Source organism: Maudiozyma barnettii (assembly GCF_903064755.1).
Source record: "Maudiozyma barnettii strain CLIB 1767 genome assembly, contig: KABA2_07, whole genome shotgun sequence".
Taxonomy (NCBI): domain Eukaryota; kingdom Fungi; phylum Ascomycota; class Saccharomycetes; order Saccharomycetales; family Saccharomycetaceae; genus Maudiozyma; species Maudiozyma barnettii.
This window is the reverse complement of record NW_024545244.1, coordinates 741,456-765,570: the sequence shown is the minus strand read 5'-3', so window position 1 is coordinate 765,570 and position 24,115 is coordinate 741,456. Positions and strand designations below refer to the sequence as shown.

The 24,115-nt window shown below is 36.5% G+C and overlaps 14 protein-coding genes across 14 annotated transcripts; 4 read left to right on the top strand and 10 right to left on the bottom strand.

The window, feature by feature from the left end:
* Positions 1–616: 616 nt before the first annotated feature.
* Positions 617–1,537, top strand: KABA2_07S07898 (uncharacterized protein; the record flags this gene model as incomplete). Its single annotated transcript, XM_041551849.1, has 1 exon — positions 617–1,537. The coding sequence occupies one exon, from the start codon at positions 617–619 to the stop codon at positions 1,535–1,537; it is 921 nt and encodes a 306-aa protein (XP_041407783.1).
* Positions 1,538–1,824: 287 nt separating this feature from the next.
* Positions 1,825–2,574, bottom strand: KABA2_07S07876 (uncharacterized protein; the record flags this gene model as incomplete). The annotated part of the gene is made up of 1 exon (XM_041551848.1): positions 1,825–2,574. One exon carries the CDS (start codon positions 2,572–2,574, stop codon positions 1,825–1,827), a length of 750 nt encoding a protein of 249 aa, XP_041407782.1.
* A 606-nt stretch (positions 2,575–3,180) lies between these two features.
* Positions 3,181–3,780, top strand: KABA2_07S07854 (uncharacterized protein; the record flags this gene model as incomplete). Its single annotated transcript, XM_041551847.1, has 1 exon — positions 3,181–3,780. The coding sequence occupies one exon, from the start codon at positions 3,181–3,183 to the stop codon at positions 3,778–3,780; it is 600 nt and encodes a 199-aa protein (XP_041407781.1).
* Positions 3,781–4,063: 283 nt separating this feature from the next.
* TIM22 (translocation channel protein TIM22) lies at positions 4,064–4,651 on the bottom strand (the record flags this gene model as incomplete). The annotated part of the gene is made up of 1 exon (XM_041551846.1): positions 4,064–4,651. One exon carries the CDS (start codon positions 4,649–4,651, stop codon positions 4,064–4,066), a length of 588 nt encoding a protein of 195 aa, XP_041407780.1.
* Positions 4,652–4,951: 300 nt separating this feature from the next.
* Positions 4,952–6,391, bottom strand: RRI1 (COP9 signalosome catalytic subunit RRI1; the record flags this gene model as incomplete). Its single annotated transcript, XM_041551845.1, has 1 exon — positions 4,952–6,391. One exon carries the CDS (start codon positions 6,389–6,391, stop codon positions 4,952–4,954), a length of 1,440 nt encoding a protein of 479 aa, XP_041407779.1.
* A 244-nt stretch (positions 6,392–6,635) lies between these two features.
* On the bottom strand, positions 6,636–9,890 carry GDH2 (glutamate dehydrogenase (NAD(+)); the record flags this gene model as incomplete). The annotated part of the gene is made up of 1 exon (XM_041551844.1): positions 6,636–9,890. The coding sequence occupies one exon, from the start codon at positions 9,888–9,890 to the stop codon at positions 6,636–6,638; it is 3,255 nt and encodes a 1,084-aa protein (XP_041407778.1).
* Positions 9,891–11,062: 1,172 nt separating this feature from the next.
* On the bottom strand, positions 11,063–12,853 carry PRR2 (serine/threonine protein kinase PRR2; the record flags this gene model as incomplete). The annotated part of the gene is made up of 1 exon (XM_041551843.1): positions 11,063–12,853. One exon carries the CDS (start codon positions 12,851–12,853, stop codon positions 11,063–11,065), a length of 1,791 nt encoding a protein of 596 aa, XP_041407777.1.
* Positions 12,854–13,565: 712 nt separating this feature from the next.
* Positions 13,566–14,246, bottom strand: NOP6 (Nop6p; the record flags this gene model as incomplete). Its single annotated transcript, XM_041551842.1, has 1 exon — positions 13,566–14,246. The coding sequence occupies one exon, from the start codon at positions 14,244–14,246 to the stop codon at positions 13,566–13,568; it is 681 nt and encodes a 226-aa protein (XP_041407776.1).
* A 565-nt stretch (positions 14,247–14,811) lies between these two features.
* Positions 14,812–15,432, top strand: SHR3 (Shr3p; the record flags this gene model as incomplete). Its single annotated transcript, XM_041551841.1, has 1 exon — positions 14,812–15,432. The coding sequence occupies one exon, from the start codon at positions 14,812–14,814 to the stop codon at positions 15,430–15,432; it is 621 nt and encodes a 206-aa protein (XP_041407775.1).
* Positions 15,433–15,565: 133 nt separating this feature from the next.
* On the bottom strand, positions 15,566–16,813 carry KABA2_07S07700 (uncharacterized protein; the record flags this gene model as incomplete). Its single annotated transcript, XM_041551840.1, has 1 exon — positions 15,566–16,813. One exon carries the CDS (start codon positions 16,811–16,813, stop codon positions 15,566–15,568), a length of 1,248 nt encoding a protein of 415 aa, XP_041407774.1.
* A 1,016-nt stretch (positions 16,814–17,829) lies between these two features.
* CRP1 (Crp1p) lies at positions 17,830–19,074 on the bottom strand (the record flags this gene model as incomplete). The annotated part of the gene is made up of 1 exon (XM_041551839.1): positions 17,830–19,074. One exon carries the CDS (start codon positions 19,072–19,074, stop codon positions 17,830–17,832), a length of 1,245 nt encoding a protein of 414 aa, XP_041407773.1.
* A 1,627-nt stretch (positions 19,075–20,701) lies between these two features.
* On the top strand, positions 20,702–21,640 carry DCD1 (deoxycytidine monophosphate deaminase; the record flags this gene model as incomplete). The annotated part of the gene is made up of 1 exon (XM_041551838.1): positions 20,702–21,640. The coding sequence occupies one exon, from the start codon at positions 20,702–20,704 to the stop codon at positions 21,638–21,640; it is 939 nt and encodes a 312-aa protein (XP_041407772.1).
* Positions 21,641–22,061: 421 nt separating this feature from the next.
* On the bottom strand, positions 22,062–22,274 carry RPC10 (DNA-directed RNA polymerase core subunit RPC10; the record flags this gene model as incomplete). Its single annotated transcript, XM_041551837.1, has 1 exon — positions 22,062–22,274. One exon carries the CDS (start codon positions 22,272–22,274, stop codon positions 22,062–22,064), a length of 213 nt encoding a protein of 70 aa, XP_041407771.1.
* A 768-nt stretch (positions 22,275–23,042) lies between these two features.
* On the bottom strand, positions 23,043–23,825 carry DSE2 (Dse2p; the record flags this gene model as incomplete). The annotated part of the gene is made up of 1 exon (XM_041551836.1): positions 23,043–23,825. The coding sequence occupies one exon, from the start codon at positions 23,823–23,825 to the stop codon at positions 23,043–23,045; it is 783 nt and encodes a 260-aa protein (XP_041407770.1).
* Between the last annotated feature and the right edge of the window lie 290 nt (positions 23,826–24,115).

The following is a 24,115-nucleotide window of genomic DNA, read 5'->3' as shown; positions in this document are numbered from 1 at the left end:
GCTATTACTAATAAACAAAGCAAAAACAAACAGCCGAATTGTAACTCGCTCAGCTCAGCTTCCCTTACTACCAACCTGGTAAATAGTCATGAAATAAAGGATGTTCGGTGGTAGTTTTTGCTTGTGTGACACAGAATATCGTCGTTGCTGCCTGCTACTTCGTCGTTTTGAGACTTGCTTGACACACTGCTTGTTCGATTTAATTCTTAATTCTTTACATTTTGAACCCTTTTAATTAAGTACTGTTTAAGTCTTGATTTACTGCTGCAAGGGTTTCTGCTAACAACACATTAATTAGTGCAAATGAGCTATTTTATGTAATGTAATATGGGCGAGTCCCCTCTTAATTATTACTAATGTTTTTATGGAACCCTTGTAAAAACTTGGATTGGCCAATTAATGGGTCGAAACCTTAGATGATTTTCTTGTCTTATTTTATTTCGTCCTGTTTTCGAAATCATATATAAGCACTGCTTATTTCTTTATACTGCAATGTATTCTTATTTTTTATACCTAACTCTCTCTTTATTCTGCTCACTACAGACTCATCAACAACTAAATCAGTTTTTAATTTACTATTACATTAATTTAAAACAACAACAATAACTACAAAATGATGAATTTTCATTCTAAGAAGAGTAATACTGCTCACAACAGGGCTTCCACTGCTAAACTGGTAGGTTTAGCCACTTTGAGATTCTTTCAATTCGCTTCCGCAGTCCTCGTAATGTCTTTGATTGCCTATGCTATTCACGCTTACGGTTTCCACGGCTCTAAAAAGACCAACTTCGTCTTGGCCGTAGGTGTTATCGGTACTTTCTACAACTTGGCCGTCTTTGTCCTGGCTATCGCTGTTCCAAAGTTGGTCTTTGCTGGTATCTACTTCTTTTTCGAAGTGGTCATGTGTCTGCTATGGTTCGCCGCCTTCATCGTCGACGCTAAGGTTCAAGGTGACCACTCTTGCAAGATTAAACATACTGCCCAATACAATCCAAAGTACGGTAACTTGCAATCATTCACCGACTCAGAGGGTGACTTCAACGCCTTCACTAACAAGTACACCACCAAGACTGAGAAGACCGCCTGCCAATCAGCCAAGGCCTCAATCGCCTTTGCTGGTTTGTCCTGGGCTTTGTTCATGATCTCCTCTGTGTTTGTCGGTCTAAACATTTTGAACCCGGTCATCGCTCATTATGGCGGTAAAGGTATGTTCAAGACTGGCTCCTCCATGGGCACCAGAGTCGACAGAGCCTCTGCCTTGACTTTGGTCGATCCGATCGAAGATAAGTATGCTCCTGAGGATGTTGAAGCCGCCGCTGGTGTACCAAACGCTAACGTCGTTCACAATGAAGAGGACCAACATACTTTGTCCACTAATAACACTGCCCATGACGGTCAAGAAAAATCTGAAACCTCTGAAGTATCTCCAACTCAAAGTGCAGCTATGACCCAAGCTCAAATTCAAGCTCAAGCTCATGCTAGAGCTCGTGCTCATTCTATTTCTCTTTCTCGTGCTCAATCTCGTGAAGATGCTTAATCGAAAGGTTTGTTAGCTTTTTTCCCCCAAACCACCAAATTAATTTTAATTTTTAATACTATTTTTTTGTGTGTTGTTTAAGTTCTTTAACTTCAAACATCAACACACACTCTCATACATCCAATTTGTTATTAGACTGTCTAATAATACTTTTCTTTCCTTGTTAAGATTAGTTTTTAATACCTTCTTCTAATATTTTTTTTCAATTTATTTACATAATTATTATATTCCACCCTCTATTATTTAATTTTTAATACCTAATAAAATATAAAAAACCTTTTTTATCTTTAAAGCAGATTATATTTAGACTTCGTCTCTTCCCATGTATTATTACATAAAATATTCTCTACTCCATACAATTTCCATACATTTTGCATATGGTGTAATCGACACTTCACTACCACTGAACCACCACCTTCAATACTTGTTGAATAATTGAATGAGAATCCAATATTGTCAGCCAATGTCACATCACTATTCAACAAATATTCTATTCGATCCTGTCCCGCTTTCGTTGCATCAATATATGGTATATTGTCACAACTATATCCATCAGTATAGGATTCCACAAATGTTATATAGGGTACCCACATTCTATAAATGGGATCGTATCGCCTTGTTAGAACGAAATCATTCTCACACGTTACATGATCCTGCGACCAACCGTGTTCAAAAAAGTATTCCTGTTTCATCTTTTGTATCAGGACGCCAATCTTATATTGGAAAACCCAGGAAAAAGAACCAAAACAAATTATCAGGGATTCTAATTTATCTTTAACGTACTCTGGTATCGACGATATGCTGTTATAATTACTAACAGGCAAGATATTTGTTGATGTTGGTTGACATATCACGGTTTCTTTGATTGTGGATGTGGCACTTTTATTGCGAGTTAATGAAAACTTACTATTTATTACTGAATTGAGCGGTAGTGAATTATTATTTTCATGGCTGAATACTTCCATTATACCGTATACTTGCAACATCATCGTCAGCAAGATGATGATCTTACTTACTGTGCCTCTAATTATCTCCATAATTTGCCTTGTTATCCTTTACTCATCTTCCAAACTAACCTCCCTAAATTTTTACCAATCTCTATCCGTATCAGTGTTTTGTTATGGTTAGATGAGCCTCCCCCCTGTACCCCTAACTTTATATCCCCTTTAATGATTCAGTATTGTTCTTAAATACTTCTTCTATTAACAAAAGGATTTCTGATCTGTTGCTAGTTTGCAACCAGATTCACAATTTGTGGACTGTCACTGCGCCTTGTTCTGCGGGAATTTCAGAAATTATTTTTCAGTCATCGCAATACTGAAAATTTTATCAAAATGCTCGTTATGTGCGTCGCTTTTTCTGGGTGCTTATTTTAGCATCTTGGCATAATAGTAACTGATCACCCACCAATAAACTAGAGATACATACTCCTTTTAAAATCAGGTTAGTCATGACAGTTTAGTTACTTTGCCTCTGTTCGGGTGATTAACATTGAGATATTGCTATTTTAGTAACAAATATATAAGAAGATTAGTATTCTCAATAATATTACTATTTTTACCATTCGTGGATTTCTATTTTTGGCAAAACGTTATTTTAAAAACCCACAGAATCCAAATATATCAATATATATATAAACTCATATGAAATTATCTCTTAAAAATATTGCCTTACTGTTATTGCTATCGATCAGAATTCACTCTTTACTGATACCAGATGACGATGAAATACATTTAGAAAAGAGAAGAGGCGGTTTTGGTGGTGGTGGCCATGTTAGTAGCGGTGGTTCGAGAGGTTCAAGTGGAAGTTCCAGTAGTAGTTCCAGCACTAAAGGCGGTTCCGATACTGGATCCGTCGTGTCTAGTGGTGATACGCTAGTTGGTTCGAACTCCGGTTCCAGTGGTTCTAACTCTGGTACCTCACCAAAGGCAGGATCTAATCTTGGCAGTACTAGTGGTAATTCAAACTCAAATAGTGGGTCCAGTGGGTCCAATATTGCTGGTGGTGCAATAGCTGGTGGTCTAGCAGGTGGTGCAATAGCAGGTGGTTCTCATCCAGGACGTATTCAAAGTGGTAGTGGTAACTCCACCTCATCATCTACTGCTGCTGCTTCATCTTCATCTGCAGCTTCAAAGAAACATCACAATGCTGCCAACATAAATTATGGTTCAATGCTGAATATCATTGGTGTGAACGGTGCTGTAGTGTCTTCTGCTATGATCTCTGCATTTTTATTGTTATAATCCGTCAAACTTATAACATTTGCATGGACTCTGTTTTTTGGACTTTTTTTCTCATGGATATTTCTTTAATAACCAGTTTTACATTCTTCCTGATCCATTGTTCGTTAATTTTTCATTCTTATATATACATTTATTTTATTTATACAGGTTATGAGTTTATGCGAACGCAGTACGATAACTAATCTTATATACAGCATCTATGCATCCTATTATACACTATTTAAAATCTATCTCGAATATTTAATGACCAGGGTTTTTATATTTTTTATTTCTTTTATCATTATCAATCATTGAAATCATTTGCTGGTGGTGTCCCATCTTCACTCTTCATATACATATCGATAGCAGCTGAAAACAATGCAAAACCAGCACACCCAATTGCAGCAGCTTGCGGTCCACTCTTATAGGCTAAACCAGCACCGGTGATACAACCTGCAGAAACACCATTATATATATCACTCTTTGCTCTTGTGGATTCCACAACACACTCCACACCGGCGTAGATCAAACCAATATACCCAAAATTCTTCGCACTGGAATAAGATCTTTTACCCATATCAGCAAATTGTAATTTGATTTGTTGTTTCATTGGTAAATCGGCCATCTGTTGAATAGGACTTGCCAGATTACCAGGAGTAGGAACGTGTAACGGAGTATCATATGCCATGGACGCCATGAATAGACCCAGAACACCACCTAATGCAAAACCCGTAACACCACTAATTACAGATTTTCCAGGACATGAGGTCATAAAGTCCATCATCATCTGTGCACCCTTTTCACCTTGTTGGTCTGCTGTAAGTTGACTGAATGGGGTATCTTTGTCCGGTGGAGGACGTATTTGTTCCATTCCAAATCCACTGTAAACCATCTTTGTATATCTTTGTTTTTAACTATAGTTCCAAGAATATTCTCTGATATGATTTCAAACTCTATCAAATTATATTAATGACGCCCTCTCTATTTATTTATTTGCTCTTTTGTTAATATACTTTTAGGTGACCTCTTTATTCTTGTGTTCTTCAACTTTACATATTTCTTGAGCAGTCGCGGAGTTAAGAAAATATTTCTTTTGTAAGACCTATCATCCATCAATATGACAAAATACCAACAACCTTGTTATGAATATATATACAGTTTATATAACTATACATGTTCCCAAACACCACATTCAAATGGTGAATGTATCCCTATAGAAACGATAGTTTTTGTATTCCTGCATTTTATATCTAAGCAAGTCTCTTTTATTCCTATTGTATGCAGACCGAAGATTATTCTTTTGAAGACTAAACGTTAGATCATCAATACTATGTAACTTAGACTCCCGGTTTGCATTCATTCTTAGGGAGTCTGTAGACTCTTGCATACTTGATAGGGCCTCATCAATGGCTCGTCCATTCCCAAATAATCTTCGTTGTAAAGTAAGAAAATTTCCGGGACTACTTTCATTTGTTGAACCATTGTTATAATGCGATCTTAAGTATGTAAAACTACTCTCGGGAGCAGTTCCAACACTACTTGTAACACTCTCGATATCAGCCTCCTTCTCACTATATATATCATGTATCATGTCTATATCACTATCATTATCGATAGACGGTGTACTACGCATAGAATTAGAGATGCTTCTCTTCACTTTTGTACGTTTTGATTCACCTGCATCGTGATTAGATGGACCCATTGATTCTGAGGCAAAATCTGTCCTCATATCAAGTGATCGAGGATCTTCTTCAACAACTAGTTCGTTAAAGTTGTTGATTTGGTTCATACTATCGAATAAATCTTCAAATAATTGCGTTTCATAATTAACATCACTTTGAACTAATCGATGGGAAAGTTTATTAGATCTTAGAGCCATATCCAAATTAGATGCATATGTTCTCATTGGCAATTCATAAAATGTTAAATTTTCATCTGGTGGTAAGTCTCCTGTAGTTGTATTTTCATGATCATCATTGACATTGTCCTTAAAACCTGAATCCAACGTTCTAAAGGCTCCAATTCTAATTGCACTTTGGTCAACACTCTTCTTAGGATCCACTACTATCGCTAAGTAAGGATCCTGATATGACTGATTTAAATTTTGTGTACTCATATCTATTTTACTCAGCCAACAATCGTACCCTGGATGTGAATGATACCACCCAACTACATGATTCATTTTATCTGCTTCGGAGAACATCTCATCCATATATTGCACCATATATTCGTACGATTCAGACATCGCATTTACTCTAGTTTCAGTCCCCAATATCGGTAAAGGGAACGACTGGGTTACTATGAAGCTTGAACCATGAGTAATTCCAACTAACATCCCCATTATCTCATTGTCACCACCACTAATAGCATGTTGAAGAATCTGTTGACAGCATAACTTAGATATGAGAACATCGTGATAGTATCTAGGGTTTTGTTTCACACTTTCATTGTTCAAATTGGATTGAAGATCCTTTAGACATGTATTGATTATTTGTTGTTGTGTAGGGTCTACATTGACATATTGTGACGGTTCCCGGTGCTGTTGTGTATAAGAACCATTCAAAGGAGTATCCTCATAATCATCTTTCAATTTTCTTCTCAATGACACTACTGACTCGTATGCTGGTAACATTCTATTTTGTGATATTCTAATCTGGCCACTTCTACCTTCAAGTCGTTTAATTTGTGTATATAAGGATGAAGGTGACTTAAGTAGTCACATCGCGCTTTATTAGTTGTAATCTGAATTTTAAATTTTGTATTTAATTATATGATACAAAAAGAGAAAGAACAATTATGCTAGTTCTCAAATATACAATTTATAATATATAGATATAGATATATTGGGTTTCATATGGGGTCGTAACATATCAAACTTAGTTCTTGTAAGCTTCTCTTCTCAATTCACCAATGAAGGCAAGGAACTTACCAATATCAACGTCAATACCGTTTTGGTAAACGAAAGAAGAAGCCAAGTAGGAAGAAATCAAAACCTTTAGGTAAGAGTCTGGAATGTTTTCTAGAATCTTAGATGGAGTGGCAACATCAGTTAGCAACTTTGGAATGATCTTTTCTAGTAACAAGTAGTCTCTTAGTTTAGTATCGTTCAACCATAGTTCTTCAGAATCAACCAAGTCATCGTTCAATTTATTGATAGTGACAGATAGTTTATCAGACAATTCGGAAATTGGAGTACCAGTCTTTTGGTTGATGGCCCATAGTTGAGCAAATTCTTGTTCAGCGTTGTAAACAATTCTCTTTTGGACTTGTTGGACGTATGCATCATATAATGGAGAAGTCTTAGTTAATTCAGCAACATTAACACTGTCTAAATCTTGACCTTCTAGGCCGACGAACTTGTGAACGAAGTCTTCATCGTTCAAAGCCAAAGAGGCTAGAACTTCGAAAGAAGAGGAGGTAACACCACCCTTATTAGCAGATGCATCCTTGAAGAAGACACAACCGTGGTTTTCTAGTTCAATCTTAGCTGGTTGAGCAATGAATAAGTTAGCACCTTCAACAATGTATGGAACTCTAGACTTGTTGGTCTTTGGATCAATGAATTCACCGACATTGTTCAAAGTGATAGAATTTGGTCTACCACCACATGGGACAAATAAGTCAATGTGGTCAACAAACTTGAATACCTCGACGTGGAAAGTGTTTCTGAAAGAAGTACCGTTAGCAACAATGGCACCATTTGGTAGCATAACATCTGAATCGTCAACAGATACAAAGAAACCTTCCTTAGATAGCTTAGACTTGTCGTAAGAAGCAATAGTAGATCTGCCCTTGGCCAATCTGATCAATTCATCCTTGTCTAGACCCTTTGGATCACATAAGACACCGGAACCATCTAGAAGACCTACATAGGTTTCATTTGGAGTAGACAATTCAATTTCGTTGGAACCCAAATCCCCATCTGGACCACCAGTTTGGAATTTAGCAATCTTAGCATCCTTTAGATTCAAGGTTTCGTAAATCTTGTTGACGAAAGCTCTAACACCTAGAGAGGTCATACCATATTCATCGTGAGGAATACCACCTAGAGATTGAGACTTACCAGTCAAGAATGACTTCCACCATGGACAACCACGAGAACGAGCATGTAGAGTAGCCCAGTTAACGAAACCAGCAGTACCTTCATCTGGACCGAAGAATAAGATTTCTTCCTTACCTAGTAAATCAACATAATTTTCCTTTAATGGATCTCTGATCAAGATATCAATAATAGAGTCAACGTATTGAGTGAAGGCAATGAAAGTGTCCTTTTCGGTGGTCAATGTTGGGTTTAATAAGATAACACCCTTAGAACCACCTTCTGGAATATCCTTGTTCTTACGTTGTTGAGTAGAAGCCAATTGGTAATTTTCGTCAATGACAGTTCTGGTGTTCTTGTCGTAGATATCTTGAGTCTTGGAACAAACGATTCTAATACCACCACGAGCGATATCTCTGAATCTGATGTGGAAGGCCTTGAAAGTGTTACCAACAACGAAGAAGATACCGTATGGGGTATCTGGGTATTCAACCTTTGGAATAATCATAGCTGGGTTCAATCTGAAAGAAATAGCGACCTTTCTGGTTATGAAGAAGTTAGTCTTCAAGATAGACTTATTGAATAGATTCAAAGTCTTTAGAATCAACAAATCTGGAGAGTCGTTTGGAATGAACTTGTTCAAGTAAGCTTCAAATTCTTGGTCGTTTTTGAATGGTTCCAACTTAGATAGTCTCTTGTAAGATAAAGTCTTTTCGATCTTATTGTCATTTAGGTCACGACAGTAGTGGACTTCAGAGAAATTCTTGTATAACTTGGAGACAATGTTGTGGTATTTTTCTAGGACATCGATAATCATTTGTTGAGTGAAAGTTTCGTTTCTTAACTTCTTCTTCAAATTACCGATAGTTTCCCACATGACGACATCATTTTCCTTTGGAGCGATTTGAGTCAATAGGTTCTTGTAATCGTCTCCTAGTCTGTTAATGAAATGAACGATGAAGATGGCGGAAACATGAGCGTAGATGGCTTCTTGTGGAGAGAATTGACGTTGTTCGTACAATTGAACGAAACTGTTGTTTGGAATGGTATACAACAAAGAGGCTTCTCTTTCGATTTGTTGAATGGACAAGTCCAGGTCTTGTGGTAGCAAGTCCTTAGATTGTTGAGTCTTGTTCAAGTAAATGGAGAAGATAACAACGTCATCGTTGTCGGAACCTTGTGGACATAGCTTGAAGTTTTCAACGAAGAACTTGTTGATACGCAACTTGTAGTAATGGAACAAAGAGTTCAATTCAGAGTAGTAGTGCTTGGTGGTTCCTCTCTTGTAAGCAACCAAGAATCTAACTTCATCCTTGTTTTCTCTGGAGTTGGTGATCTTGATAACTGGACCTTCTCTTTCTTGAGATAAGTTGATCAAAGTACCGTACAACTTCTTGTTTTCGACAGAGGTCATGGCGACCATGGATTCGTCAGAGATGGAATCGATATCACCAGAGATCAATTGTTGTGGAGTGATCTTTTTACCGGCGGCAGCTTGGAAAGTGTTTTCGTAAGCGAAAGTGATCTTAACGTCACTTTCTGGAGTCCAGTAAGAAACAACTCTCATAGTCTTCTTGTCCTTAGCATCCAAAAACAAGTCATCTACATCGGCATCCAGTTGGTATGGTGGGTAAGAGTCATCGAAGTCAGCTTTACCAGAAGTGTTGTTCTTACCAGCAGTCTCGATTAAAGAAGAGAAAGTAGTACCAGTGGATTCCATGAAGATAGCATGGTTATCAGTAGTGATAATCTTGTTCTTAATGTTTAGAGCTTTAGCGGCGTCGGATTTCTTTAGACCAGACTTAGCGAAAGAGTCCAACTTAGAGGCATATAAGGAATGGATAATATCGGCCAATAGAGCTGGTTGTTCCTTGGAAAAGAATAGATCGTCAATTCCTAGAGAGTTGTAGAACCATTCGACTTCTTGTTCGATCAAGTCATCTGGAATGAAGCCTTGTTGATCTAGCAAATCGACAACTTGTTCACGTTGAGCGTCCTTACCTGGGAAGGCATTGGCGTGGTAGTCGGACATGGAAGAGATTGACAAAGAAGCAATGTCTGGAACTTGTAAAGCTTTAACTGAATCAGCCATTATTCAAGTATAGAAAAAAAAAAGGGGGTGTTGCAAGCGACTGAGTCCTGTTATGGCAAAAATTGTGCTTGACACAACTAAAAATAAGACTTTTAAAAAAGAATATACATTTACAATTAATAAACAACTAACCAGTTAAAGAATGAATCAATTAAAAATTATTGTGATTATTTAACTCTCTTATATAATATATTTATTATGGAATCATCGTTCTCTTTGTTATAGGCTGACGATCTTTTTAAAACGTTGTCCACTTTCTTTTTCGCCCATTAAAAGTCAGAGTCTCCATTTTATGTGTTTCGCTCTTTGTTTTGAATGCTGATTATATTGATAACCACTAGAAACAGCGATAGCAACACCGAAAGTGTGCGCAAAAGTTGTTTTTGTCGGGCAAACGGCCAAAGGAGGTCTCCTAGATGAAAATGAGCGCGCAAATTTGTAAACAACATTTTGCGAAACACAAATTTGTAACTTCCCCACGCAATTTGTTCTGCACGTGAGTGTGTTTGTGTGTTTGCGTGTGGGCACAATTCCGAGCGGGCACTAAATGCGAAGTCAAAGCGTGGGGGATTGAAGGAAATGGCAAAGGAAAAGGTCTGAGACAGATTTCACGACTTTCCTACGAGGATACTGGGCACACTTTATTATCACACACACAATCTTAGAAGGATTCGAAAAATATTAATAATAACAATAATAATAATAATGATAGTACAACCGAAGTAGATCTGTTTCGCCCTTGGGTTCTTTCAGTTACCAGGTACAGTTGCAATCTTCGAAAGAATATTATTTGAAGTTGATAATAATGATGCAGGAAAAGAGGTCAAAAGATATATGGATTAGGCAACCGGTGTGTGGGTTTATTGATGCTTGTTATCTCCCTCGTCTGTGTGACTTTTGCTTATCTTGACGGTGAGTCACTCGTAGGGAAAGTTGTAACCAACGAACCAGAATGTAGAGAGATAAGAAATGCTATCAACGTAATTTGGCGTGTCCCGGTTACGGTTCCAAGCCTTTTAATGGTCTCTAAAGGCTTGTTTGCGGCAGTGTTTAATAACGTAATGGCGTATGTATATTCCCTGAAATGAAAGAAAAGTGAACGGCTCCAAAAAGATTAAACTGTGTAGTAATTAATATAAATTTCTTACGTATTTTGGCGTTTCGTCTTCATTTTAATCGGAACTTGGACGGAGGTTTGCAATATGAGCTTTAGTTGGATCAAGTCTTGTATGTTCATGGTCTTTACTAGGATGTAACTTATCTTGACAGTAATCTATAGAACAGACCCAATTGTCCAATAGGATCATATCTATCGATGGACGACGGATTGGTGAAGGATCCAGGATTTGTAACAAGATATGATGTGTTTCTTCAGGTAGTGGTGCTAGTAGACGCATCGGTCCTGCAATATGATTACCTTCATCATTATCCTCATCTGCATCATCATATTGTATTATCATATCATCCTCAGGGATGCTGTTATCTCTTGTCACCAATTCATTTAAAGTATTGGCACCTCGACGACATAGGCAGAATCTACGGAATCCAGAATCCTTTAATCGCGGATATTTCCATGGAAAGCTTCTTAGGATCATGCAAACGAATATAATTCCAATGGCCCATATATCTGTTGCTCTTGGATCATATGTTTCAAAGATGTATAGCTCAGGTGATAAATATGGATCGCTCCCCACAATCCCTTTAGCCATTGTAATTGCTGTGGAACCACTTGAATCGTTGTTATTACTGTTGTTCCCATTATTATTTCCATTATCTGTATAGGGTGATTTATAAACTACTGCGGCACCAAAATCAATAATCTTTAATTTTCCCTTATTGTTCACCACCAAATTATCAAGTTTTAAATCTCGATGAGCAAGGCCAATATCATGTAAATAGAGAACACCTTGTAATAATTGCCAAAAATAACAACAGGCCTCGGAGTAATGTAATTGTTCACTCATCACAATAGCGAACAGATCGTATTCCACATATTCCATCACTTGTAAAAGAGTATGTTCATCTTGTTCTATAATCTCTACAGTTGATATGATATTACAATGTTGAAGGATTGAACTAATACAATATTCAGCTTTAATTTTCTTTAAATATGATTGAACGGTATAATTTTCTTCATCCCGATCTTTACTCAAAGTTTCTTCGTATGGATGGAATGCTTTCACAGCAAACATCACATTATCTTTTTTCCTTTTGACAACTTTCACAGATCCACCAGAACCTTCCCCAAGAACGTTCCCAGTATACTCATATTTTTCATCAAACAACAATTTACCATTTTGTGAAGCATCCTCTTTACCATTAAACTCTTTACCCTCGACGATAGTTGCATGACTATCTCTTCTATGAAACAATAGATTCTTAAACATCCCATTATTATTAGTAGTATTACTATGATGTGGATAATGGTGACTACTTGATGATGAAGCAGACATCGAATACGACCGTCTTGCTTTAGTTGCCAGCTGTTTCTTATGACTATCATGCAACTTTGTCAATGGAATTTGGAATCGAGACTCTACCGAGGCAACAATCGGAGAAACAATCTCATTAGACTCTATACGTGTAATGTTATCCGGGAAACTATGACCCATGGATTCTAACCAAGTAGAACAGACAGACGCCTGTCGAGTAGCAGTTGTAGAGCTACCACGTCTTGACGTATCTTTCATATTTGTAATATTTGTATTTTCATGATTTTCATCATTATATGGTAATTGAAACGGAATAGAGCTAGAGAGAGCCGTCGTGTAACGTTGAACTCCCGGTCCTACCGCGTACGGACTACCACTCTCCAAGCTCATTTCACTTTCGGCATCCTCGTCCAGGGATCTTTCAAAATAATGAATCGGCGACCCATCAGCATACGTATATTGAGCGTTTCCAAATATATGGTTATAACTTGGAGGTGCTTCCGACACAGGAATATCTATAGAGGCACTCATACGGTCTAAAAAAACGAACGTTAATAATCTTATTAGATATATAATTATATAATTATCTACAGATCGTATCTACCATTTTCAAGAAAGTAAACTCCGAATGCAAAATCTTTATGCATTAGCCTTTGTGTTCTTATATTATATCCTTTATATAAAATAGTATGCAAAACCCGTTTAAATAAATTTTTCAGATAACTTCAGCTCACATGATCCCTTACCTCTTCCAGTGTGGGTAAAACAAGATTCGCACTAAATTGCTCTCTCTCCAGCGTTAATATGACGTATTACCACCCCGACCCCCTCCTCCTCCGTTAATGGCTGCACTTTCAAATCTGTATAAGGCTGCGCTCTGTATGTGGGGTGTGGGTGCACCCGGGCGCCTCCCCTTTGTGGCGATCACGTAATCGATAAATTTTGCGGGGGAGCAGGGAGGGCTCGTTGGGCGTGATGTTCGTGCAAGCCCTGATACCGGACAGTTAGGGTTCTTGCTTTGAAGTTTTGTACTACATGGATGGATCAATATCAATAAATACTGAGAACAGTTCCTTCCATTAACGGTATTGCTAATTCTTATACAGTTGTATGCCATGGCAAAAGGAGTAATAAAACTTTACTTCTACTACTACTGTTGGTTATTCAAAAATATATCTAATATGCATCGTTTGTTTTATTAAATGAAGTTGTTGTACTATACAGTTTTTTTTATAAGCGATTTCTATCTAAACATCTTGGCTCTGTCTGGATGCATACCGGCAACAGCTGGTCTTGGTGCATTCGTCTTGGAGTCATCAGTTTCTCCATTAGCGGCAGCATTCTCAGCGGCAGCTCTTTTCTTTTGAGCACCGTCTTTGATCATTTTCTCCATTCTGGAATTATATTCTTGTTCAAACTTCTCGTTCTTGGTCTTCAATTTGGATAATCTGTTTTCAGAGTTACCACCACCACCGACAGTTAACTCCACATTGATTCTTTTCCCTCTGATTTCTGTCTTATTCTGTAGCAATGCAGTATCCATCCTACTTTGGATATGTTTACCGTCTTTATCACCATCGAATTCTAAGAACGCTATACCCTTATCACCACGGACTCTGATGGAATCAGGTGAACTTGTCTTGAAATGTGCTTGTAATTCAGTCTGTGTGATATCCTTTGGTAGACTACCAACAAAGATGATAAATCTGTTAGCGCTCTTCCCGTTACGGCCTTTACCTTTACGGCCTCTTCTTGTTTTTCTTTTCTTTTTTACAGGTTCAGTACTGCCATCTGCATTAGTAGTAGTACTTGAAGTTTCTGGTTCAAGCGCTCTCTTCTGACTCTCTACTTCTTTCTCCTCCTTTGTCTTTCTGAATTGTTGAGCTTTCAACTGCTTCTTGGTAAGTTTGGCTGGTTCAGACATGATCGCTATGTATCTATAACTATGTATATATGCTTATTTTAACGTTGTAAAGTGTATCAGTCAACTCCAGTTACGATTGATTGGAGTTCTCTTTAAGTATTTCAACCTCATCGCTAAAAGTGAAATATTTCACTTTCGCCCAAACAGAGAAAGAAAAATTTTCGACATGTGAGGTGTGTGGGTGCACCGCATTATGTTAATCAATTTCAAGGTAATTCTCGTCTAACTTTAGCGATATTTTGTATTATTAGTTATGATGGGACCCATCTACTCATATCAATATACTTTGTGCAACTTATCTAATTGTAGTTCTATCATTTTCACTACCCTAACTCATCTCAAACATTTCCCTTTTCTATGCTAATCATTATCATTATGCCATATCGAAGGATCGGAGGAAGCAAGAAAAAATAAAATAAAATGTTGAAATTGTGTGAGAAGGTGAAATTTCACTAAACCGATAAGAACTTTTTAACACACATCGATTACATTAATTGGCATTATTTGGAAAGAAGTTTAGTTACATAAATATCATCAACAACTCACCACTACAATTCATCAAACAATGCTTTCCTACAAAGCCATGTGCACTCTCGGCTCTGCCGTTATATTGATCTCCACTTCATTCATTATGGGTGTGTTCTACAGTAATCTGGCCTACGATTACAAAGTCTTATTCCAACCAGATAGTGTAACAGCTGAAGATTTCGAAAGAACTTTGAAACATTACCAATTCTTAAACGAAGTCGGTCATCCGCTTCTGTACATCCTGAGTGGTGTTGCATTCTTAGGTTTGATCGGTCATATGGTTAGATTGTACAAGCCAAACGAAGATTTAAAGATGTTTGAATATGGTTCCCTTGGTATGTACGTCATGGGTATCTGTGTGTTCATCACTAACATCAAGACAGGTATTGAATGTTCTTTGACCGGTAACTGGGGTGAAGTCACTGAAAATCAAGGTATCGCCGTGCTAGGTTCATCTAACATCATCTTATTGTGTGTCTTCATTGGTGTTCTATTATTACAAGCTGGTCTATGGTGGGCCAATTTCGATTTAGACACTAGAATGAAACAATTCTATGCTGATGAAGCAAAGAGTGCCACTACTAAGAAAGAACAAGTTCCAGAGAAAGGAAAGAAGGGTGGTAAGAAGCCAGCAGCTCAAAACAAGAAGAAGAACTGAAATATTTATTAGAAACCTCCAGGTTTTACAAATTAATTCTTTTCTATTATTTGAATAATTGATATACGTACGTTTATGTAGATAGATAAATATATGTATATATTAAGCATTTACTCTTCATAATTTTTGTTTTTTATCGTATATTTGAGTCATTACGCCAATCTGTAATTGATCTTGTGTATGAATATGCATTAGAGTCCTCGTAAGAATGTAAGCCTGTCTGTAAGCTCATATCAACAGAACTGTCTGGGTTAAATTGGAAATCAGAACTATCTCTCATAGACACCGAATAATCCAAGGGATCCTCTGGTACCGGTATTTGTCCCGGTACTCTTTCATTGAATTCAAATTCATTTTTAAATGGATCACCATTTTTCTCGTTATTATTAATCATAGCATCATGTGTGGTCATTGAATCATCCATGTATATTGGTCTTTTCCCACGAGTCATAAATGATGGTTCTTTTTTATGCTTATGTCTAACAAACATGTAGTAGAGAACACCAAGTAATATGATCACACCGGCACCAACAACAGATCCAACTACCGACCCTATTATCAAATTTTTGTGCGTCGATGTAGTAGATGGGTCAGAGTCTAGCGAACCATCAACATATGCCTTATAATATGATACTGGTTTTGTCACTACACTAGTTGGTAAAATTATCCCAGAGGCTGATTTTTTTAATGCAGTGGTTTGTAATAATCCTGTTGTGAAAGATGTGTCTGAGTCTGTGAATAGGTATTCTTGTGTGTATATTAAATAATCCTTTGAGGTGCCGGATGATATTGAAAATAATGGTAATATTGAGGGTGTCACTGTTAAAGTTTGTGTGACTACTGCTGGAACTGAAGAACTTGATGTGATGCTTGTTATAGCAGAAGAAGAAGGTGAAACAGTTGTTGTTATTAAGATCACTGATACTGCTGAACTTCGCCGTATGTCTGAATATGATGAGGATGAGGATGGTATTCTGGTTATCGCTGAGCTTATTGATGTTGTGGAAGGGGTAGGGGTAGAAATGATAGTGGAATATATTAATGGTGTAGATGACAATACTGGCTGGATATGACTATGTCCTAAAGATGATGAATCGATTAAGGATACACTCTTGGATGTTGGGATCGTGGCATATACCGAGCTAGTGGTGTTATATGGAACAATTGTTAGTGAGCTCAGTTGGGTGCCCAGAGAAGTACTATTTTGGGTACGAGGTTCTGATAAAGATGTAGTTATTAGAGTATTCGATGACAAAGAACTTGCATCCTGATGTAGATAACCTCCAGTAAGTGTAGCACTTGTTTCAAACGTGTTCCCCATTGATATGCTACCAGGTTGAACCGTTGTGGCGACCGTTACCGTGATGTTCGCTGTCTGCATATGTAGTTCGCTTATGCGGTTCTTGTATATTGTTGTAAAGGGTTGAAAATATAGTTTATTGGTTTTATCTCAAATTATATATGGATTAAATTACTTATCGAAAGAAAGAAGTTGTTTATAGCATGTTACAAACTCCATCAACATATAGAATCCAAAGGTGGTCTGTAGATTGTTTTTGAGAATTACCAGTGAAGAGCAATTCACTACTTCCTTGTTGCAGGCGTAAACAAACAGATGAACTGGTTCAGACGTGACTGATTTGTTTTGATTTTTGGCTCGAGAAATGAAACAAAACAAAACAAAACAAAGAAAAATTTTCAATGCTTTGTTAAGCAACGCGAACGCGTCTCCTTTATTTTTAGTATGTGAATCCGGAGATAATGAGATTGATTGCGAGTAAATCATTAATTGGTAGTGAATAAGCAATAATCACAAGTTTCGTTTAAACCTTTTTTGCTGCCAATGTGGTTTGGATTCAAATTTTACAATTTGGTATATATATATTAATGGTATAGAGGTATATAGATACATAGAGTGAGCTTGGCGAGTCGCATAAGAGAGATCCACATTAATGATTACAGTAACTGACGTAGAGTTACAAAAAAGGGGGTAGTAGTAGCATCCTCAAAAGATAAAGAAAACGATTGAATATAAGAACATAATGGATATATTCAGGGATGCAAAATTAAATTAAAATTATGTGTATGTGCGTAGTTGTAGACCGACACATTTAAAGAGAGAAAGGATAAATGAGCTTCGGATAATAATAAAAATTGGTTGGAAGGCTTGACATGATTCTTGATTATCATTTTGCAGGTTTCTTTTCTTCTTATTATTATTGATTGGAGCAACATCTAAAAACGAATAGAATATGGTATCATTTGCATTTTTGTTGTTGTTAGATGTTAGGACTCTAAATATAGTAATCAACTTCTGTAACTTTATCAGTAGTTCTTTCAAAACAGAAAATGAATTATCCCTCAGCTAGGGGAACGAAAGGACAAAAACAAATCCGATTATTTGAATAAACTCTTCAATTTACCAAAAATACCTTTCTTTTTTGGAGGTTGTTCAGCGGTTTTGGTAGCAGCAGAAGTTGTCTTCTTGGTATCCTTTGTAGTCTTACTCTTGGAGGAGGATTTCTTCTTTTCCTTAGGTTGAGAAGTAGTCTGTGGTTTCTTTTCTTCGGCAACAACTGGGGCAGCAGCAGCAATTGGAGCAGATTCTTCAGCAACAGATGGCTCTTCAGTAGGTGTGTTTATCTTTGGGTCTAATGTTTGAGCTGGTTGAGCTTCTTCGGTCTTTGGTTCGACAGGTTCTTCCTCTTCAGGCTTTGGTTCAACAGGTTCTTCCTCTTCGGCAACCTTCTTTTCATTTGCTTCTTCTTCTTTCAATTCTTTGTTCAATCTAGCGTTCAATTCATCAGCATCGACCTCACTGACTTCCTTGAATTCTTTAATCTCTTCTGGGTTAGAGGTTAATACTGGACCTGGACCAGTTTGGGCGATAGCCGTAGTATCTTCAAATTGAGTAGTAGCCTTGTTTTGGTCAACTGGCAAAGTGTGCATCTCTTGTTCAGCTTCGGTTGCGACAGGAGCAGTTGCAGCTGGTTCGGCAGGAGCCGGAGCTGGAGCTGGAGTAGCGGATTCAGAGGTTTCTTCATCGTTAGCACCATCTTCAGTGTCCTCTTCGGTGGCTTCTTCGGTAACCTCTTCATTTGGAGTATTAGTAGCAGAAGTTTCCATTTCTTCAACTTCTTGAGACATGACGGTCCTTTCGCCAGTCTTCTTGTTTCTTCTAATTCTCTTCTTAACCTTCATCTTCTTACCCTTCTTACCCTTTTTTCTGTTGGAAGTAGAAGGTGGAGCTCTAGCTGGTTTTGGGGTAGGATTAGGAGTAGCTGAGCCACTAGCATCGGCAGAACCAACAGGTAACCCGCCAGCTTCAGGTATTTTTGCGACATTTCCGGAAGTCCCAGTAGCATCGACAGATGTCAAGTCTACATAATTGTTTTCAATTCCGCCTGCATCTGCTTCTTTCTTATAGGAGTCACTTACGGTCCAGTCACCATCGACGATGAACTTAAAGACGAATTTGTTGTCACCTTCAGTCTTTTGAATTGGGAAAGTTAAAGCAAAAGAACCATCTGCTTGACGCACTAATGGCATAGAGCCTTTCCATTCGTCAAAAACACCGGTTAGGACAACATCCTTTGGACCAGCAGGCCATGTAAATTCGTAATTTTTTGTTGTAACAGACATGTTATACTGGTAGTCTTGCTATTTTTCTCTGATAACGTTTCTGAGTGTTGCGTATATTAGATATTCTTAACCAGTTTTAAACAATAAAGTCTTATAAAAGAGGCCAAAGTATAAATAGATATGGATGTAATGTTATATATATCCTTATTAATACAGTCGAAATAGATTTGCTTGATTAAACTAGTTTCTAATTAGTTTTATCAAAATATATTAAATAATCGTAATTAGTTAATGAATGCAGCGGAAAAGTGAGAGGGGGCTGTTATTAGGAAAGAAGGATAAAAAACCAGTGTCATCGCGTTGGTTTAAAAACTCATTGCAAATGAGGCCAATCCCATTTAACTGACAATAGCAAAATTTGTATAGTTTTGTCCGCATTTTCGCTTTTCACTTTTCGCTTTTTTGTTTGTTTGTTTAGGATTTCGCAATATTGTGTGAGCTTAGAATATTTGCCACTGGTTACAGCTCTTACTGCGCAATAGTGCGCGCAGCAAAACTGACAAAACCACAAAAACAAGAGAAAAGACTATGAAGAGAATAAGAACAGCCTTACCGCCCAAATTTGTTTGTTTAGTATAATATTATTTTGCAAATTTGCGTTTTTACGTGCGAATTTGCGTTCTTCGTTTGTTATTCACCAGTGGAAGCATAACTAGACATTATGCGAAATTATTAAAAAGCAAATTTGTTCTATATCCTGGGGCTTCTACCGCCCCCCTTTTTACGGTATTATCCATAATTTTGGAGGGCAACTGGGAAAACAAGGGGGTTACAGGGTAAACGCTGGGTGGAGAAGGGCCATTTGCTCTATATATCTGTTTGTATTATTAAACGAATTGTTTCCCCCCTTTAGAATTTAAACCCTTAAAACGTCTGAAAGAGATGTTATTGCTGAACTGTTGCAAGTGACACATAATACAGTGTGCCTCTGGGTATAGTTTCTTTCATACTTTTTAACGGTTGGCTGTATATTCTATTGATGATAGACCACATAGATAGATTGTGTAAGGACGAATCTTGATGGGCGTGTAACTACCATTCTATATAGTCACTGAAGCTTCATTGATGGTCTATGACAAGTGTACATTCCATTTTATATAGAAAAGTTTTTCGATACCAATCAGTATCGGTTTCACATGTAGGACAGCCAATAGACGACACTTCTCAAATTATTGTAAGGTATATATATTGTTAAATCGTTATAGTGAATCGAATTAACGGTACTTAATATTATATATAAATGTATCCAACATAGTAACGTTCGGGACGGTAGTTATCTCCTCAAATTGTCTCGAAATTGAATATTTCTCTACTTAAAAATACAAGTTTCCTTCTGTTTATATTTATTTTTTTGCATCACTCACATTGATCTAACTCTTAAACTTACTGTCGTTGCTCCATAGAGTAACGAACGTAAGGTTATCCATCATTCATTGACAATTAGTTCATTTTTTATAGGTACAATTTTGGTCTTCGCGTTAATTTGACTGACTCGAAAAAAAGCATCTATTGCCAAATGATTAATAATGACGTGTATTAAGATGAGTTACAATACAATATGTATATCATCTGTTAATACCTGTACTCACTATCAAGATAATTATATACTGGCTATCAAGGAAAAAGAATGTTAGTTGCTGTTAGCGGTACCAAATATAGTGGGGTTGACACACTAATTGATCTGTTGGTCTCAAGACATGGATTTGAATTGATTGATTCTAAAGTTCAAGATCCAGATGCTATTATGGATTATGCTACTAAATATTATACGAAGGACCTAGTATTGAAATGTAATTCGTTAGAATTATGTACAACATTGGAAAAGAGACCATTTTTTGTTCATTTATCTATGCAGGCCTCGATGAAATTACGTATGAAGAGCTTAAAAGACACCTCTGAAACTAAAGATATTGACGAATTATGTACTTTGTTAGATGAACATGATTTCAAATCTGATATAATTGAGTTACATGAAAAGGCTAATGTAAAATTCAAATTGATTAATGATAATGACTCTGAGAAATTAAATATTGTTCTTAACAAACAATTACAAATATTAAGAAATAAGAAACCAAACTCGCCGGAAGAGTTCAACCCACCGCTCAGACCTGACTGGGATACTTATTTCATGAAACTAGCGACATTGGCTGCATCTAGATCGAACTGTATGAAACGGAAAGTTGGATGTGTTGTAGTAAGGGAGAAACGTGTCATTGCTACAGGTTATAATGGTACGCCAAGGCATTTGACGGATTGTTGTAATGGCGGCTGTCCTCGTTGTAATGGTGGTAATTCTCATGAGTTGCATACATGTCTATGTCTCCATGCAGAAGAGAACGCTTTATTAGAAGCTGGTAGAGATAGAATAGGCAATAGTGCTACTTTATATTGCGATACATGTCCATGTTTGACTTGTTCGGTAAAGATTGTGCAGACAGGTATTGAGGAAGTTGTTTACAGTCAGTCTTATAGAATGGATGAGGCTAGCTTTAAAGTCCTAAGAGATGGTGGTATCAAAGTGAGACAACTTAGCGTTATCGATGAACCAAGAATTGTCATAGTTTAGTCATTTAAATATACATATATATTTATTTATAGAATAATAATACATCTTGTTTAATTTTTTTTTAAATTTTTTTTATTTCATTATTACATAGATATCGATATTGTTTGATTATTTATTTGTTTTGTTATAGTACATATTGATAACTATGGGTATGAGAATGTATTCACTTTCCGTAAGCTTCATTCGGCTCAGACAATATGTTAAATTATTTTCTTTTCAAAGGTAAAGTAAAGTTTTATTGTCACATATGTCGTTGTTTAATTATAATTCAGATTTTGCACCATTTGTACTGAGGACTTTTTAGATGGATGGTACAGGTGTAACAAAAAAAGAGGGAGAAGGAGATAAAAGAGGATAATAAAAAATAATGGATAAATAGTGCAACCTTGCATTAATCCAAAACCACTTATTTTCGTTTTATTTACCTAGCTTCAAATTGGATCATTCTCTTAGTTCTAGCTTTTAATAGGATTCTGTGACCACAATCTTTACAACGAACTGGATCAGTTCTGGACAAAGAAAGTTTACTGGAACATTCAGCACAGATGTACTTCAGAGTGGCAGTTCTAGCTTGAGAAGTACCGGCAGCAGCAACATCAAGGTTGGATGGGATCTGGAAACCTTCACGAGACATCTTTGATTAGTTCTATTTCTGGATGTTGATATCAGATATAGAGTGTGTTTTAAAACCAATAAAAATGTGTATATGTTTTATATTATTAGGTAAGATTTCATTTTCAGTTCAAGTAATCGATGCGTTTACAATTATTTTTTTTTCGGAAATTTTTTTTAGTTGGTAGCCCTCATTTTTCGTGAAAGATGACCTGTAAATTTAGGGTTTCTTTCAATGAGATAGAGATATGTTCGAAGTGCTAGATACTAAACCTATTGATGGGTCAAATGCATAAGAAACAAGTTACTATAGAATGACATTTTGACAGTAGGGGTAGTTTCAAAATGTAAAAGAATTTGAAGAAGGTTTTCTTGCCCTCATTAGTTTGCTTGGGTTACGAGACGTTTATTGTAAGGGCACATTCCGCAAGATAATATGTAGATGTACTGTCTTCCACCGTAACATATAACTACAGACATGATTTATTACTTATTATTTTATCAACAAATCAATGAGGTTTTATCACATATTCTTATGATTAGGTTTTTCAGCAAGTATTAAAATATTTTGAAAAAATATTGTTTATGTTTTTGACATTTCGGAGTAATTTCTATAACAAAAAGTTAGTAAAAGTTTATATTTTATTAAAATGATTACATAAAGTTTATGTATTGTAATGTCTTGACGAACGTATAAATGAGAATATGAGTAAAGTACAGAAAAGTGTATACTATAGTTAATGATAATAGAGTGGTAAGATAAAAAATTTGACAGTCATGAATGCTATCCTTACATTAAGGTCATAGTAGCAAAAATTGTTTGTGTACTTGTTAAAGTGGTAGCCGCATCAATTGTCTGAGAAGAATCAGTAATGTAGGCGGTGCTGTAATACTCATCCTCTGGGTCATCATAATAAACAAAACAGGTACCATCTTCGACTTCAGTGGTTGAAACAGTAGCTAATGAATAGCTTGAACTTGATGTAGAACTAGATATACTAGTGATTGATGTGGTACCAGTACTAGAAGTGGTGATGGATGGAGTCAAGGTTGAAGTTGAACGTGTGACACCTTCCATATTTTGAGTTTGAACCAGAGCTTTAATAGAACTGGAAGAAGGAGAACCAGACAAGATTGTAGTCTCTGTAGGTTGTTCTTGTGGTGAGTTCGATGTTTTTTGAACTTGAGAAGAAATATCAGCGACCGGTTGTACGACGGACGAAGAAACTATGGTAGAAACACTGGTGGTGGCGGCAGCTGGGGCAACAACAGAGTTAGAAGCTTGTTGTTCAGATTCAGCATCTACAGAAGATACCAAAGTAGCTTGAGTAGTAATTTCCTCAGTTGTAGATGTAACTTGATTGTTGTCCAATGTGATAGCCTTTACACGTGTAGTAGTATATGTAGAGGTTCTGACAATGACTGTTGCTGGTTTAATCGTACTAGTAACGACAGCGTAACTGTATACTACACCATCGGATGTAATAAAACGAACTTCATCAGCAGCATTTGAGAATTGAAATTGTTGAAAGATTAGAAATAGGTAAAATAATTTTGAAAGATTGAATAGCATAATAATAAATGTTTAATAAAGAATGAATGAATTATTTTTTTATTGATGTTGTTTTTTAAAAAATAATTGAAGTAATATTAGAATTATACTTTAGTTGGTTTGATCTTATAGTTTAAAGAGTGACTTGGGTAAGATTAAAATTTTAAATAAGAAAAGGTTTGGAAAGTTTTGAATTTAACTTTAAAAAGAGAGTAATTAGTTGGAAATTTGATTAAAAAGAATGAAAAGGTTGATGTTTTTTTAAAACGATTGTAATTAATATATTTGTTTGTACTTTTTTGTTTATATTT